We start from the raw sequence: 15738 nt of genomic DNA on the forward strand, positions 1-15738 counted from the left end.
CCACAGAGCCTGATGGAGAAAGGATTTAAATTTTATGTTTGTTCCTACAGCCGAGACCGGAGTACTTCGGTCTTGTCAAGCATCAGATCCGCTGCAGCTTGCTCCGCAGTAGTCGTGGTCAGGCAAAATTACCTCCATTGCTGGTTCCTCCAGGTGATCAGCGAGAGGGTTTGGTTGCTCTCTTTGCTCCCAAACACTGGGACGAGGAGCAGGAATGGAGTATTTGTTCCATTTGAAAAGAACGGAGACGGCTTCTTTTTTTTAACAGCACCCCTTTGTGGTTGACGGCTGGATTACTTCAGCATGCAGAAAATGCTGAAAACAGACTCTGGTGTTACTCATTACTACAAAATGATAACTCTGACTACTTATGACCCATTTCCTTTGCTGCTCAGCATCTTTCGGGAAAGAGGAAAAACTCAAAATGGAGTTACACCGTGAAGTTGTACATTTGGGTACACAGCAGTGATAACTCCATGTGCCGTCCTCTCTCCTCTGGAAAGAAAACTTGGTCTCCTTCGATGTCATGACAGATACACACAACCACAAAAATATGAACAATGACAAAAAAAATAAATAAATACTAGAAACGTAAATTGGTTAAAGTTTTCGGATATCGAACAGAATCAAACACTGGTATCCGCCATAACTGGAAATAACACACCAATCAGAGATTTTAACGGAAATACGTCACACCACTCCATGCATATAGTCCATATAACACGTATACACAGTGACTCCAGAAAGTATTCAGTGCTTCACTTCTTCCACATTTTATGTTACAGCCTTATTCCAAAATGGATTCAAATAATTTTTCCCTCAAAATTGTACTCATGACACCCTGTAATGACCAAATTAATAAAGTTTTTTTTTTTTTTTTAATTTTTACAAATTTATTTAAAATAAACAACAGCAACCAAGAAATCACATGTACATATGTATTTAAGCCCTTTGCGCAATACTTTGTTGATGCACCTTTGGCAGTAATTACACCCTCAAGTCTTCTTGAATATGATGCCACTAGCTTGGTGCACTTATCTTTGGGCAGTTTTGTCCATTTCTCTTTGCAGCACCTCTCAAGCTCCATCAGGTTGGATGGGGAGCGTTGGTGCACAGCCATTTTCAGATCTCTCCAGAGATGTTCGGGTCTTGGCTCTGGTTGGGCCACTCAAGGACATTCACAGAGTTGTCCTGAAGTCACTCCTTTGATATCTTGCCTGTGTGCTTAGGGTCATTGTCCTGCTGAAAGTTGAACCATCGCCCCAGTCTGATTTCAAGAGTGCTCTGGAGCAGGTTATCTTCCGTCTGGTCACTCTGCCACACAGGCCTGATTGGTGGATTGCTGCAGAGATGGTTGTCCTTCTGGAAGGTCTCCTCTCTCCACAGAGGAATGCTGAAGCTCTAACAAAGTGGTCATTGGGTTCTTGGTCACCTCCCTGACTAAGGTACTTCTTTCCCAATTGCTCAGTTTAGATGCGCAGCCAGCTCTAGGAAGAGTCCTGGTGTATCCAAACTTCTTCCATTATGGATGATGGCGGCCACCATGGTCATTGAGACCTTCAAAGCAGAATATTTTTGTTCCCTTCCCCACATTTGTGCCTCAAGACGATGCTGTCTCAGAGGTCTACAGACAATTCCTTTGAGTTCATGCTTGGTTTGCGCTCTGACATACACTGTCAACTGTGGGACCTAATCTGTAAACAGGTGTGTGCTTTTCCAAATCATGTCCAATCAACTGAATTTACCCCAGGTGGACTCCAATTAAACTGTAGAAACATCTCAACTTACTCTGCCTCCCTCCCTCACTACCATAAAGCACAGATTGGTCTATCCCTCCACTGAAAGGTACTGTACATCTGTACTCCACTCATCTGCATGGTCCCATTCCATTATGTTTTATTTATTCAATGAATATAGTTTTGTCTGACTCTTTTACTTCTTATGGATGTTTTCTTTTCCTATTGTTTACACACCAGATCAAATTCCTTGTACGTGCAAACTTACTTGGCAATAAATTTGATTCTGATGCTGATGATCAGGTGAAACAGGATGCACCTGAGCTCAATTTTCAGCTTCATGCTACAGGCCGTGAATACTTATATACATATGATTTATTAGTTTTTTATTTATAATAAATTTGCTACAATCACAAAAAAATGTCATTATGGGGTAGTGTGTAGAATTTTGAGGAAAAAAAAATGAATTTAATCCATTTTGCTATAACAAAATGTGGAAAAAATTAAGTGCTGTAAATACTTTGCGGATGCACTGTATATCTTCCTGACTACCAGGACATTACACATTTCTGGAGGGTCTAATTATCCACCTTATATATCTGGAGCGCCCCCTGCTGTTCCCTGCAGCTGTGTGTTTAAATAAAAGTGTGAGCACTTTAAAATTGCAAAAAAATCTTTTCTTTGAGATAATCTCATTAAGTTAATTTTTAAAAACAGGTTTTTGTCTTTTTTTTATCTGGCATTTTATTCTCATGTGCTCCTTCTGCCTTTGTGTTGTGTAGCAGATACTACATCTGTAACGCAGGGCAGGCATTTCTGTGACATTTGTGATGTTATTACCAATTTGCTCCTTTGATGAAATAGAAAAATAATGTAACAGGATTTTTGTTGTAATAAAAATATTCAGACACTTGAATATATATATATATTTTTGTACAGAACTGTACTTCAAGTGAACCCAATGTGACCAGAATATCTTTTTTTGCACTACCCTGTCTCTGATGGATTCATGGATTAAAGATGATGTATAATTTATTTTTCTGCAGTCCATTATTGGACCACCAGCCCCAGGATGGCCCTGAACTTCTGTCTCCAAACCTGAGGCCAAGACACCAGGAGCTGATACCCACGCCATGTGGTCCGGTGAGATGTTTTTCAGGAACCCACATGCTTTGGCAGCCCTTGACAGGAGAAAAATAAAAAACTAAACTAAACTGGTGTTTCTGCAGAATGTAATAAAATGATAGACATCATCCCTTCATGGAAAACTGGAATTATGCAAAAAATAAGGGAAGGTGTTGTTATGTTGTGATGGTCTCAATCAGGACATCTCGACGACAAACCCTGCAATTACATCAGGTCCTGTTCTCTATGGTTAGCCTAGGATTAATGGAGTCAGTGGGGCTGTAAACTTTCCATAAATAACTCTAGAATTTCTTGCATATTCAGCTGTGAAATGTTGTGTTCTCATAGATACATCCGAGGTCCAGTGACCCTCCTAATTTGGGCCCGTAGGCATACATAAAATAAAAGATGGGTCTATCAAGTGGCTTGTGAAGCCATGTTGCTATTCGCAGTGTGACCAAAGTCAATGTTGCTTATTTTTCGACTTCATTATTAAATGTAGCTTGCACATTGTTTCTTTAGTTTGTGTGCACTTTTATTGTGAGATGTGTGATGTAGGCCTGGGTTTGAATCCCACTCACATGTCAGAACTCTGTATCTTTATTTATTAATTTGTTTGTCTGCAAATATGTGAGTTTGAAACCTTATTATATACATTAATGGACACAAAAACAAGACAGTGAAGCCAGACAACAAATTAAGTAAAATGAAATGTGAAATTTTTACTGACATGAATACTACTTTTTGTGAGCAAGTGCTTGGTAATGCACAGGTCATTTAATTCAGGTCATTAATAATTTACAAACATCAATCAATCAATCAATCAATCAACTTTTTTCTTATATAGCGCCAAATCACAACAAACAGTTGCCCCAAGGCGCTCTATAATGTAAGGCAAGGCCATACAATAATTATGAAAAACCCCAACGGTCAAAACGACCCCCTATGAGCAAGCACTTGGCTACAGTGGGAAGGAAAAACTCCCTTTTAACAGGAAGAAACCTCCAGCAGAACCAGGCTCAGGGAGGGGCAGTCTTCTGCTGAGACTGGTTGGGGCTGAGGGAAAGAACCAGGAAAAAGACATGCTGTGGAGGGGAGCAGAGATCGATCACTAATGATTAAATGCAGAGTGATGCATACGGAGCAAAAAGAGAAAGAAACAGTGCATCATGGGAACCCCCCCACAGTCTACGTCTAAAGCAGCATAACCAAGGGATGGTCCAGGGTCACCTGATCCAGCCCTAACTATAAGCCTTAGCGAAAAGGAAAGTTTTAAGCCTAATCTTAAAAGTAGAGAGGGTATCTGTCTCCCTGATCTGAATTGGGAGCTGGTTCCACAGGAGAGGAGCCTGAAAGCTGAAGGCTCTGCCTCCCATTCTACTCTTACAAACCCTAGGAACTACAAGTAAGCCTGCAGTCTGAGAGCGAAGCGCTCTAATGGGGTAATATGGTACTACGAGGTCCCTAAGATAAGATGGGACCTGATTATTCAAAACCTTATAAGTAAGAAGAAGAATTTTAAATTCTATTCTAGAATTAACAGGAAGCCAATGAAGAGAGGCCAACACGGGTGAGATATGCTCTCTCCTGCTAGTCCCCGTCAGTACTCTAGCTGCAGCATTCTGAACCAACTGAAGGCTTTTTAGGGAACTTTTAGGACAACCTGATAATAATGAATTACAATAGTCCAGCCTAGAGGAAATAAATGCATGAATTAATTTTTCAGCATCACTCTGAGACAAGACCTTTCTGATTTTACAGATATTGTGTAAATGCAAAAAGGCAGTCCTACATATTTGTTTAATATGCGCTTTGAATGACATATCCTGATCAAAAATGACTCCAAGATTTCTCACAGTATTACTAGAGATCAGGGAAATGCCATCCAGAGTAACGATCTGGTTAGACACCATGCTTCTAAGATTTGTGGGGCCAAGTACAATAACTTCAGTTTTATCTGAGTTTAAAAGCAGGAAATTAGAGGTCATCCATGTCTTTATGTCTGTAAGACAATCCTGCAGTTTAGCTAATTGGTGTGTATCCTCTGGCTTCATGGATAGATAAAGCTGGGTATCATCTGCGTAACAATGAAAATTTAAGCAATACCGTCTAATAATACTGCCTAAGGGAAGCATGTATAAAGTGAATAAAATTGGTCCTAGCACAGAACCTTGTGGAACTCCATAATTAACTTTAGTCTGTGAAGAAGATTCCCCATTTACATGAACAAACTGTAATCTATTAGACAAATATGATTCAAACCACCGCAGCGCAGTGCCTTTAATACCTATGACATGCTCTAATCTCTGTAATAAAATTTTATGGTCAACAGTATCAAAAGCAGCACTGAGGTCCAACAAAACAAGCACAGAGATAAGTCCACTGTCCGAAGCCATAAGAAGATCATTTGTAACCTTCACTAATGCTGTTTCTGTACTATGATGAATTCTAAAACCTGACTGAAACTTTTCAAATAGACCATTCCTCTGCAGGTGATCAGTTAGCTGTTTTACAACTACCCTCTCAAGAATCTTTGAGAGAAAAGGAAGGTTGGAGATTGGCCTATAATTAGCTAAGATAGCTGGGTCAAGTGATGGCTTTTTAAGTAATGGTTTAATTACTGCCACCTTAAAGGCCTGTGGTACATAACCAACTAACAAAGATAGATTGATCATATTTAAGATTGAAGCATTGAATAATGGTAGGACTTCCTTGAGCAGCCTGGCAGGAATGGGGTCTAATAAACATGTTGATGGTTTGAAGTAACTAATGAAAATAACTCAGACAGAACAATCGGAGAGAAAGAGTCTAACCAAATACTGGCATCACTGAAAGCAGCCAAAGATAACGATACATCTTTGGGATGGTTATGAGTAATTTTTTCTCTAATAGTCAAAATTTTGTTAGCAAAGAAAGTCATGAAGTCATTACTAGTTAAAGTTAATGGAATACTCAGCTCAATAGAGCTCTGACTCTTTGTCAGCCTGGCTACAGTGCTGAAAAGAAACCTGGGGTTGTTCTTATTTTCTTCAATTAGTGATGAGTAGAAAGATGTCCTAGCTTTACGGAGGGCTTTTTTATAGAGCAACAAACTCTTTTTCCAGGCTAAATGAAGATCTTCTAAATTAGTGAGACGCCATTTCCTCTCCAACTTACGGGTTATCTGCTTTAAGCTACGAGTTTGTGAGTTATACCACGGAGTCAGGCACTTCTGATTTAAAGCTCTCTTTTTCAGAGGAGCTACAGCATCCAAGGTTGTCTTCAATGAGGATGTAAAACTATTGACGAGATACTCTAACTCCCTTACAGAGTTTAGGTAGCTACTCTGCTCTGTGTTGGTATATGACATTAGAGAACATAAAGAAGGAATCATATCCTTAAACCTAGTTACAGCGCTTTCTGAAAGACTTCTAGTGTAATGAAACTTATTCCCCACTGCAGGGTAGTCCATCAGGGTAAATGTAAATGTTATTAAAAAATGATCAGACAGAAGGGAGTTTTCAGGGAATACTGTTAAGTCTTCTATTTCCATACCATAAGTCAGAACAAGATCTAAGATATGATTAAAGTGGTGGGTGGACTCATTTACTTTTTGAGCAAAGCCAATAGAGTCTAATAATAGATTAAATGCAGTGTTGAGGCTGTCATTCTCAGCATCTGTGTGGATGTTAAAATCGCCCACTATAATTATCTTATCTGAGCTAAGCACTAAGTCAGACAAAAGGTCTGAAAATTCACAGAGAAACTCACAGTAACGACCAGGTGGACGATAGATAATAACAAATAAAACTGGTTTTTGAGACTTCCAATTTGGATGGACAAGACTAAGAGACAAGCTTTCAAATGAATTAAAGCTCTGTCTAGGTTTTTGATTAATTAATAAGCTGGAATGGAAGATTGCTGCTAATCCTCCGCCCCGGCCCGTGCTACGAGCATTCTGACAGTTAGTGTGACTCGGGGGTGTTGACTCATTTAAACTAACATATTCATCCTGCTGTAACCAGGTTTCTGTTAGGCAGAATAAATCAATACGTTGATCAATTATTATATCATTTACCAACAGGGACTTAGAAGAGAGAGACCTAATGTTTAATAGACCACATTTAACTGTTTTAGTCTGTGGTGCAATTGAAGGTGCTATATTATTTTTTCTTTTTGAATTTTTATGCTTAAATAGATTTTTGCTGATTATTGGTGGCCTGGGAGCAGGCACCGTCTCCACGGGGACGGGGCAACGAGGGGACGGCAGGGGGAGAGAAGCTGCAGAGAGGTGTGTAAGACCACAGCTCTGCCTCCTGGTCCCAACGCTGGACAGTCACAGTTTGGAGGATCCAAGAAAATTGGCCAGATTTCTAGAAATGAGAGCTGCTCCATCTAAAGTGGGATGGATGCCGTCTCTCCTAACAAGACCAGGTTTTCCCCAGAAGCTTTGCCAATTATCTATGAAGCCCACCTCATTTTTTGGACACCACTCAGACAGCCAGCAATTCAAGGAGAACATGCGGCTAAACATGTCACTCCCGGTCTGATTGGGGAGGGGCCCAGAGAAAACAACAGAGTCCGACATTGTTTTTGCAAAGTTACACACCGATTTAATGTTAATTTTAGTGACCTCCGATTGGCGTAACCAAGTGTCATTACTGCCGACGTGAATTACAATCTTACCAAATTTACGCTTAGCCTTAGCCAGCAATTTCAAATGTCCTTCAATGTCGCCTGCTCTGGCCCCCGGAAGACAATTGACAATGGTTGCTGGTGTCGCTAACTTCACATTTCTCAAAACAGAGTCGCCAATAACCAGAGTTTGATCCTCGGCGAGTGTATCGTCGAGTGGGGAAAAACGGTTAGAGATGTGAACGGGTTGACGGTGTACACAGGGCTTCTGTTTAGGGCTACGCTTCCTCCTCACAGTCACCCAGTCAGCCTGCTTTCCCGACTGCACGGGATCTGCCAGGGGGGAACTAACGGCGGCTAAGCTACCTTGGTCCGCACCGACTACAGGGGCCTGGCTAACTGTAGAATTTTCCACGGTGCGGAGCCGAGTCACCAATTCGCCCAGCCTGGCCTCCAAAGCTACGAATAAGCTGCACTTATTACAAGTACCGTTATTGCTGAAGGAGGCCGAGGAACAACTAAACATTTCACACCCAGAGCAGAAAAGTACGGGAGAGACGGGAGAAGCCGCCATGCTAAATCGGCTAAGAGCTAGTAGCTACGCAACCTAGTGGATTCCTAAAAACACACAAAGTGAATAATGTGTAAATAATTTAGAGGTGATTCAGCAGAAGGAGTGCCTTAATTAAGGCACCAAACAGGCCATGAAGCAGCACAGGTAACGCACAACAACAGCGAACGCACGACAACGGTGCTAAAATAAAATAAAAATCGACTAAACACGGTGTGGAGCAGCACAGGTAACGCACGACAACAGTGCTAAAAAAAAAAAAAAAAAAAAAAAAAGGAATTTTTCGATTTTTGTCAACCCACCATATTTATTGTCCTGATGGTGAATATTTTGGAATTGGTGGTGAAGTTTGTTGTTAATTTCCTTCTTTTGCAGTATCTTTGAGTCTGTTTGGATTCTTCACAGACGATATTTGTTTTGTTTCAGATAAAGGCTTGGTCTGAGCTCTCCTGTCAGCTGAAGCTCTACTTCTGCTTCACCATAGCATCTTTGTTGGCGCTGCTCGGCCTCACGCTGGCCAACATCTACGATGAACGCACCGCCACAGACGTTTGTGACAAGGATGACTTTACTGTGTCCCTCATCCAGATGGTCGGAATCTGTGAGTTCACTTGGCTTGTTGGAGTGTGCGTGCGTGTGTGTGTGTGTGTGTGTTTCTAAGTAGGGATGGGTATTAAGATTTCAACAGTACTATGACTTAACGGTACTGCTTATTGGACTTTATGGAGATAAAGCAATCAAATTAAGAACAGAATTAACATTGATTTATTTTCTATATACAATCTAACATGAACAGTGAAGTGCAACCACACATTTGAGCATTTCATTCTGAGAGACCGGCAAGCTGCTTCAGTGCTCTGCGCGCACACAGGCTCCCAGTGAGAGAAAGACGGAAACACAAGACTGCTTGTCTTCGCATTCTGCACCCTGACTCTTCACACTCACGTAGGCTTCAAGCGAGAGACAGAAAAAGTTCTCTTCTATGTAGCAATATTTTATTTTATTTTATTTTTTGGTCCAACATCCTCAATAACAGTAGCCCGTACCTGTACCCTTTCTCCAGCTTGTTGGCGTCTGACTCAGTGCTGCTGTGTGTCCACTAGTGGTCTACTGACAGTCACTCTCACTTCATCTGTCCACAAAACCTTTGAAAAATTTGTCTTCACATATTTCTGGGACCAATCTTGATGTTTAAATCTTTGAGTGTTGTTCAGTGGTGGTCATAGTTCAGCCTTCCTGACCTTGGTCATGTCTCTGATCACTTGAACACCTACTTCTGGACACTTCAGGCAGGTTGCATTTGTGGAACGTGTTGGCACTGGAGGATAATAGGTTCCTGATAACACTGAGGACTTTGTCAGGAAAAAGGAATACACATGACAACTGTATAAAGTGCCTGTTTGTACCAGTGTCATCTGCTCATAACAATACAAAATGTGATTGCCGAAAAAAAAGATAAAAAAAAAAAAAACTCCCACAACAGGATTTCAACCGATTTGCGTTGGTAAAATAACTCTTAAACATTCTGCTGACTGAGGCACTGATGTGCTCAGTGAAAGCTGTGCTTGATCCTTCTCTTGTGATTGCTCACATTGTTTTCTTTACAAGCTCTTACAGGTTTTTGTACTTCATATTGAGAGTTCTAAATACAGGCGACTCAAACCTTTTAACTCCTCATCTGTAAATTCAGATAATACACAAGGCACATAATCATGAAACAGCTGAGCGGCCATTTAGGTCCACTTACCTCTGGTCCTTTTCAAAGTATGAGGTCACATTTATCTTTTGCACTGTTCACTAAATGTGTATACCAGTAAATTAAAGCTGAAAAGCTGCAGCATGAACACAGTATTCTGTGCATTTGGGGTCGTCAATGGCTCGCTACCTTACCTGAGCACACGCAGACACTCGGCTGCAGTCGGGGATCAAACCTGCTGATGTTGAACCCGCTCCACTGACTCACAGTCCTCTATAAAGTTTGCTTCTTCTCATTATTTACTTTGGACTCCACTTTGTTGTGGCACACCACAAAACCAGTGTCAAAATACATATGGACCTTTAACAAGCAGTAGAAACTGGTACAGTGTGTCTTCTGTCACAGTATTAAATCAGTAAGGTGCTGGCTGTGTTTTCCATTGGCTCAGGCAGCAGATGTTGTGAATCAGCTGTGGACAGAGCTGAGAAAACTGGACTGAACCAGTTCAGGGAACGCTGCTGTGGAGTCACATGACAGTCATCACCACTGAGGACAGTAGTTTATAAGCCATGTAGTAAGAAATCCTGTTTTAAAGCTGGCATGGTGGTAGTTATTTAGCTTGAAGCCCTCTTTGAAATGCACTAAGTAAAGTACCAAAATGTCATATTTTGCAGCATTAAAACAGAAAAACTTTGTGTCCTATTCTCTGCAGTGTTCTGCATCTACTACATCAGCCGCGGCGTCCTGCAGGAGAACAGACAGGAGCTGGTGGTCTTCATGCTCACTGTGCTCGTTGTCATGGTTCGATCTGTGGTCAACTTCACTGTGCTTTCGGCCCAGGGCAAGCAGGAGCTGATGGTAGGTCGCCCTCTACTGGATGGTTTCAGATGGATGGATTTTCAGAGAACAAATAATTGTAATTGTAAAAGAAAGGTTTAAGGCAGATACATACAGTCATAGACAGAATTACTGGCACCCCGATATTTTAAGTACACCTTTTTAAAATATGTTCACAAATAAAAAAAAAAACAAACACATTTTGTAAAATTTAAATATTCTTAAAATTCTAACCTTACTGAACAGAAACGACTAAACAAAATGCTTAATAGGTATAAAATGTATGCTGGTCACATTTACAGTGATGTTCCGGGGGTATGGAGTGCTGCTTTTCCGCACAGATTTCCTTAAAAGACGTATGTGTAATTCCACTGTGCACCCTGTTAACGCACACATAAGAACTAGGCAAACAATTAAACTAGGGATGTCCCATCCTGATTGAATTTCATGGAAATTGGCCCGATTAAGGCATTTTTTTGGACTGATCTGTATAGGATAACTTAAAATGTATAAAGTGAAATAAAAAAATAGATATAAAATGTATTCTGGACACAACGCTTGGCACCTTTTTGATAAACTTATGGTGAATCAACACCTTTCCTTTGAATGCGTGAATATTGACTGTGTGACTTGAACTTCATTCACATCAGTCATTAAGAAATACAAACCATGTGGTACTGTATGGTAAATCTGTCTGGAGTAGGCGGCTCTCAAAAACTGAGTTGACTGTAAGAAGGAGATGAGTGAGGGAAGCTACCAAGGTGCCCATGACAGCAGGCTTCTGTGGTTGTTATTGGAGAAACTTGCCTGTAGTGCTGTAAATTGGTTACTGCAGTATTTTTGTTGATAGCAGTTATCATTTTGTATATCAGTCCCCCCCACGCCCACTCCATCCAGAGTTTTACAACTGATTGTTGATTATGGTGTCTGTGTTTCTTTTCTTATTTTATTGGGAGTGGGGGTGTAATCTGAGATAAAATCAAAGCTTTGTCAATGTTCAGTGATTATTGTAGCAGATGAATGTCTGAAAACCAGCACCAATAATCCTCCAACTGAAAAGTTAACTTTTACAACGCTAAACTTATAAACTCCTAAACAAATTAGTGGAAGTTACAGCTAACCGCTAACTTTTAATATTGACTCGGCACACTGTTGGCGACCAGTGTTGCCACAGTTACTTTGAAAAAGTAATCCAATTACTGATTACTCCTTGAAAAGGTAACTTAGTTACTTTACTGATTACTCAATTGTAAAAGTAACTACTGATTACTCAATTGTAAAAGTAACTAAGTTACATTACTAGTTACTTTTTTAGTTGCTTTCCCCAGCTGCCGACAACAACCCACCTCAACATGACAATACCTGTTTTGCCAAAACTTTACTTTACTTAAGAAAGTCACCCTTTCTTAACTTCAATGAAAATAAATACTTGTTTTATAAAAAGTAAAATAAAGACCTCTTTCTTGACCTCATATTTAACTGTTGACAGCACTGTAACAGTAAAACTTACAATTTCAAACCTACATTGTTTATAAATGTAACTATTCTATTCATTCTAACATTTTTCTAACATTTAAATTCTCTCTAAATATTTTACTTGTCGAAATTAATATTATTTTAAGTAGTATTAGTAGTTGTAGTAAAAAAAAAAAGGCTTCAAAACTGGACCTTTAATCCAGGGGTGTTGTGGGGAGGGGGGGTACATCCCCCATGCCCCCATTCCATCTGGATTCGCCCCTGCTTTGGCGTTTGAGCACAAAGAATGGATAACATTTATTTATGCAGAAAACATGACCAGATTTACAGGTAAGAAAGTTTTATTGCGTTTTCACATCATGTGGTCCTCAGAGAGTTTAGGTGCATTTGAGTGGAAAATAGTGTTAGTTGTTGACGCGTCACGGAGGATCAGCTGTTTTTAACAACCAGATACAGAGTGGCTCAGCTCACAATTCTAAATAAAGGAGGAAAAAAAAGTATAAAAATGTCTTTGTAAAGCTCAGTGCAGGTGTGCTGATCACCGCGCTTTAAGAGGTGAGGACGAGTCGAGCAGCTGCAAAAAACCGTGGATGAAAAGCTCACAGCTCGCTTAAAGTGGGCAGTTCAGTCGAACCCCGACCTCCTGCCCACGGACCAAGTTTAATGCTGCTGTCGACCCACAATGAAAAATAATAGTAACGCACAATGACTTGGAGAAGTAACTTTAATCTGATTACTGATTTGGAAAGATTAACGTGTTAGATTACTCGTTACTAAAAAAAGTGGTGAGATTAGAGTAACGCGTTACCGGCATCACTGTTGGCGACTGATTAAACCAGTTTTGAGTTCAACCTATATTCAATTGAACCTATATTCAATTGAATACACCACAAAGACAAGATATTTAATGTTCAAACTGATAAACTTTGTTTTTGTGCAAATATTTGCCCATTTTGAAATGGTTGCATGCAACACATTTCAAAAAAGCTGGGACAGTGGTATGTTTACCACTGTGTTACATCACCTTTCCTTCTAACAACACTCAATAAGCGTTTGGGAACTGAGGACACTAATTGTTGAAGCTTTGCAGGTGGAATTTTTTGCCATTCTTGCTTGATGTACAACTTCAGTTGTTCAACAGTTCAGGGTCTCCGTTGGCATATTTTGCGTTTCATAATGTGCCACACATTTTCAGTGGGCGACAGGTCTGGACTGCAGGCAGGCTAGTCTAGTACCCGCACTCTTTTACTATGAAGCCACGCTGTTGTAACACATGCAGAATGTGGCTTGGCATTGTGTTGCTGAAATAAGCAGGGACGTCCTTGAAAAAGACGTTGCTTGGATGGCAGCATGTGTTGCTCCAAAACCTGGGTGTACCTTTCAGCATTGATGCTGCCATCACAGATGTGTGCGTTGCCCGTGCCATGGACACTAACACACCCCCATACCATCACAGATGCTGGCTTTTGAACTTTGCCCTGGTAACAATCTGGATGGTCTTCTTCCTCTTTTGTCCAGAGGACACAACGTCCATGATTTCCAAAAACAATTTGAAATGTGGACTCATCAGACCACAGCACATTTTTCCACTTTGTCCATTTCAAATGAGCTCGGGCCCAGAGAAGGTGGCACCGTTTCTGGATGTTGTTGATGTATGGCTTTCACTTTGCATGGTAGAGTTTTAACTTTCACTTGTAGATGTAGCGACGAATTGTATTAACTGACAATGGTTAACTGACAAGTGTTCCTGAGCCAACGGAGTAAAAGCCTTTTAAACAATGATGTCGGTTTTGAATGCAGTGCCAACCGAGGGATCGAAGGTCACAGGCATTCAGTGTTGGTTTTTGGCCTTGCCGTTTACGTGTAGAAAATTCTCTAGATTCTCTGAATCTTCTGATTATATTATGGACTGTAGATGATGGAATATGTTGAGAAACATTGTTCTTAAACTGTTTGACTATTTTTTTCATGCAGTTGTTCACAAAGTGGTGATCCTCGCCCCATCTTTGCTTGTGAACGGCTGAGTCTTTTTGGGATGCTCATTTATACCCAGTCATGACACTTACCTGTTTCCATTTAACCTGTTCACCTGTGGAATGTTCCAAACAGGTGTTCTTTGAGCATTCTTCAACTTTCTCAGTGTTTTATTGCCCTGTCCCAGCTTTTTTGAAATGTGTTGTAGGTATCCATTTCAAAATGAGCAAATATTTGCACACACACACACACAAAAAAAAACATCAGTTTGAACATTAAATATCTTGTCTTTGTGGTGTATTCAATTGAATATAGGTTGAAGAGGATTTGATCATTGTATTCTGGCTATATTTATGTTGGGTATTTTCTCCTCCAAACATTTTTAAACCTTTAACAAGACAAACAGAGTCAAGAAACACCAGTGAGACAGAAAGTCAAATATTACGCGCGGAGTGCGGCCAGGCTGTACACCAAGGCTACACTAAAGTCTGGCCTGCTTTTCCGCTCTTTTTATTAAGAGACGCCCTCATCACATAAACAAGAAACTTGTCCTAAGGGTGGGGGTAATGACGCAAGACAAGTTTCTTCCCATAACATAAACGCATACGTCAAGTGCAGCTGTAAGGAAGAAACACTTCAGGTCAGCACATCTCGTTCGTCTGTTGCAGTTATCAGCTGTTTTGCATCTGCCTGGAACACTAAGCATCACAATCAGTCAAAATTCAACCTTCAGTTCTTTTACTCCCAGTCGTTAGCGGCTACGAAAACAAAGTTATGTTATAACAATAAGTACATCCAGTCCTTCATTCCCAGTTCAGATTGACCCCAGAGTGCTAAAACAAAATTGAATTCTCAGGATTGCATTAAGACAGGTGCAAAACAGCACATCTCCGTTCTCATGAGAAAGAAGACAAAGCTAAAACAAGGTTGAATAACACGTACGTTCTCAGGGTGAAGTGCAAAACAGCACAACACCGTTCTCATGAGAAAGAAGACAAAGCTACAAATGTTTAACAGTGATAACATATATATATATATATATATAAAATCCTTAACATTTCCCACCTGTTTATCACCTGTTAAACGTATAGCAGGCATCACCCAGCTTAGTTAGTTAGTTTATTAACTTAGTTTATTCTGTCCACGTTTTTATTAATTGAACACCACCAACAGATGGAAGATTGAATCCAGCTGCTATTTGATCAACCAGTTTATACTCGTCAGGCACTCCTCTGGGGACTCCTATTGCGTCAATATATGTTGGATTTCCTACTCCTTTCCAATCTCTTTTTACTCTATGTCTGGCTATGCCTTTCTGCCAATCCTCAGGAATAAGAGGCTGCATATGTCGTAACGTCTTCAGGGGTCATGGGTAACAATAATGATATTAATGCACAATAACCTGACACATTTCGTGGCAGTCTATCAAAGATTCTGTTATCACCACACCACCACCATACATCACTCCTACCGACTGGTATAAATGAACCGTTTTTTCTGTATTATTCGACTACACCACTTGTCTTATTACTTTTTCAGCTAAAGCTTCATAGGCTAAGAGTGTGTTAACTCATCACGTCAACAGTTCAAGCTTGAACTGGAGTTGTGAGCTTTTCAATATCATCATAATTCTCAGTACAGTCATTACAGTTTTCTCCACTAAGGTCTGACTGTTTCAATGCTTGATATTTTGGCATAGTTTGTCTGGA

General features: G+C 40.3%; 1 protein-coding gene across 1 annotated transcript in view; it reads left to right on the forward strand.

The window, feature by feature from the left end:
* LOC117511585 overlaps nt 1-15738 on the forward strand; it is a 49431-nt gene that overhangs the window by 25629 nt on the left and 8064 nt on the right. The window contains exons 2-4 of the mRNA XM_034171569.1: nt 2783-2879; nt 8473-8647; nt 10455-10600. Of these exons, the coding sequence (XP_034027460.1) occupies nt 2783-2879; nt 8473-8647; nt 10455-10600 (418 nt within the window). The remainder of the gene's footprint in view (nt 1-2782; nt 2880-8472; nt 8648-10454; nt 10601-15738) is intronic.

This window comes from Thalassophryne amazonica, chromosome 6 (assembly GCF_902500255.1).
Source record: "Thalassophryne amazonica chromosome 6, fThaAma1.1, whole genome shotgun sequence".
NCBI lineage: Eukaryota > Metazoa > Chordata > Actinopteri > Batrachoidiformes > Batrachoididae > Thalassophryne > Thalassophryne amazonica.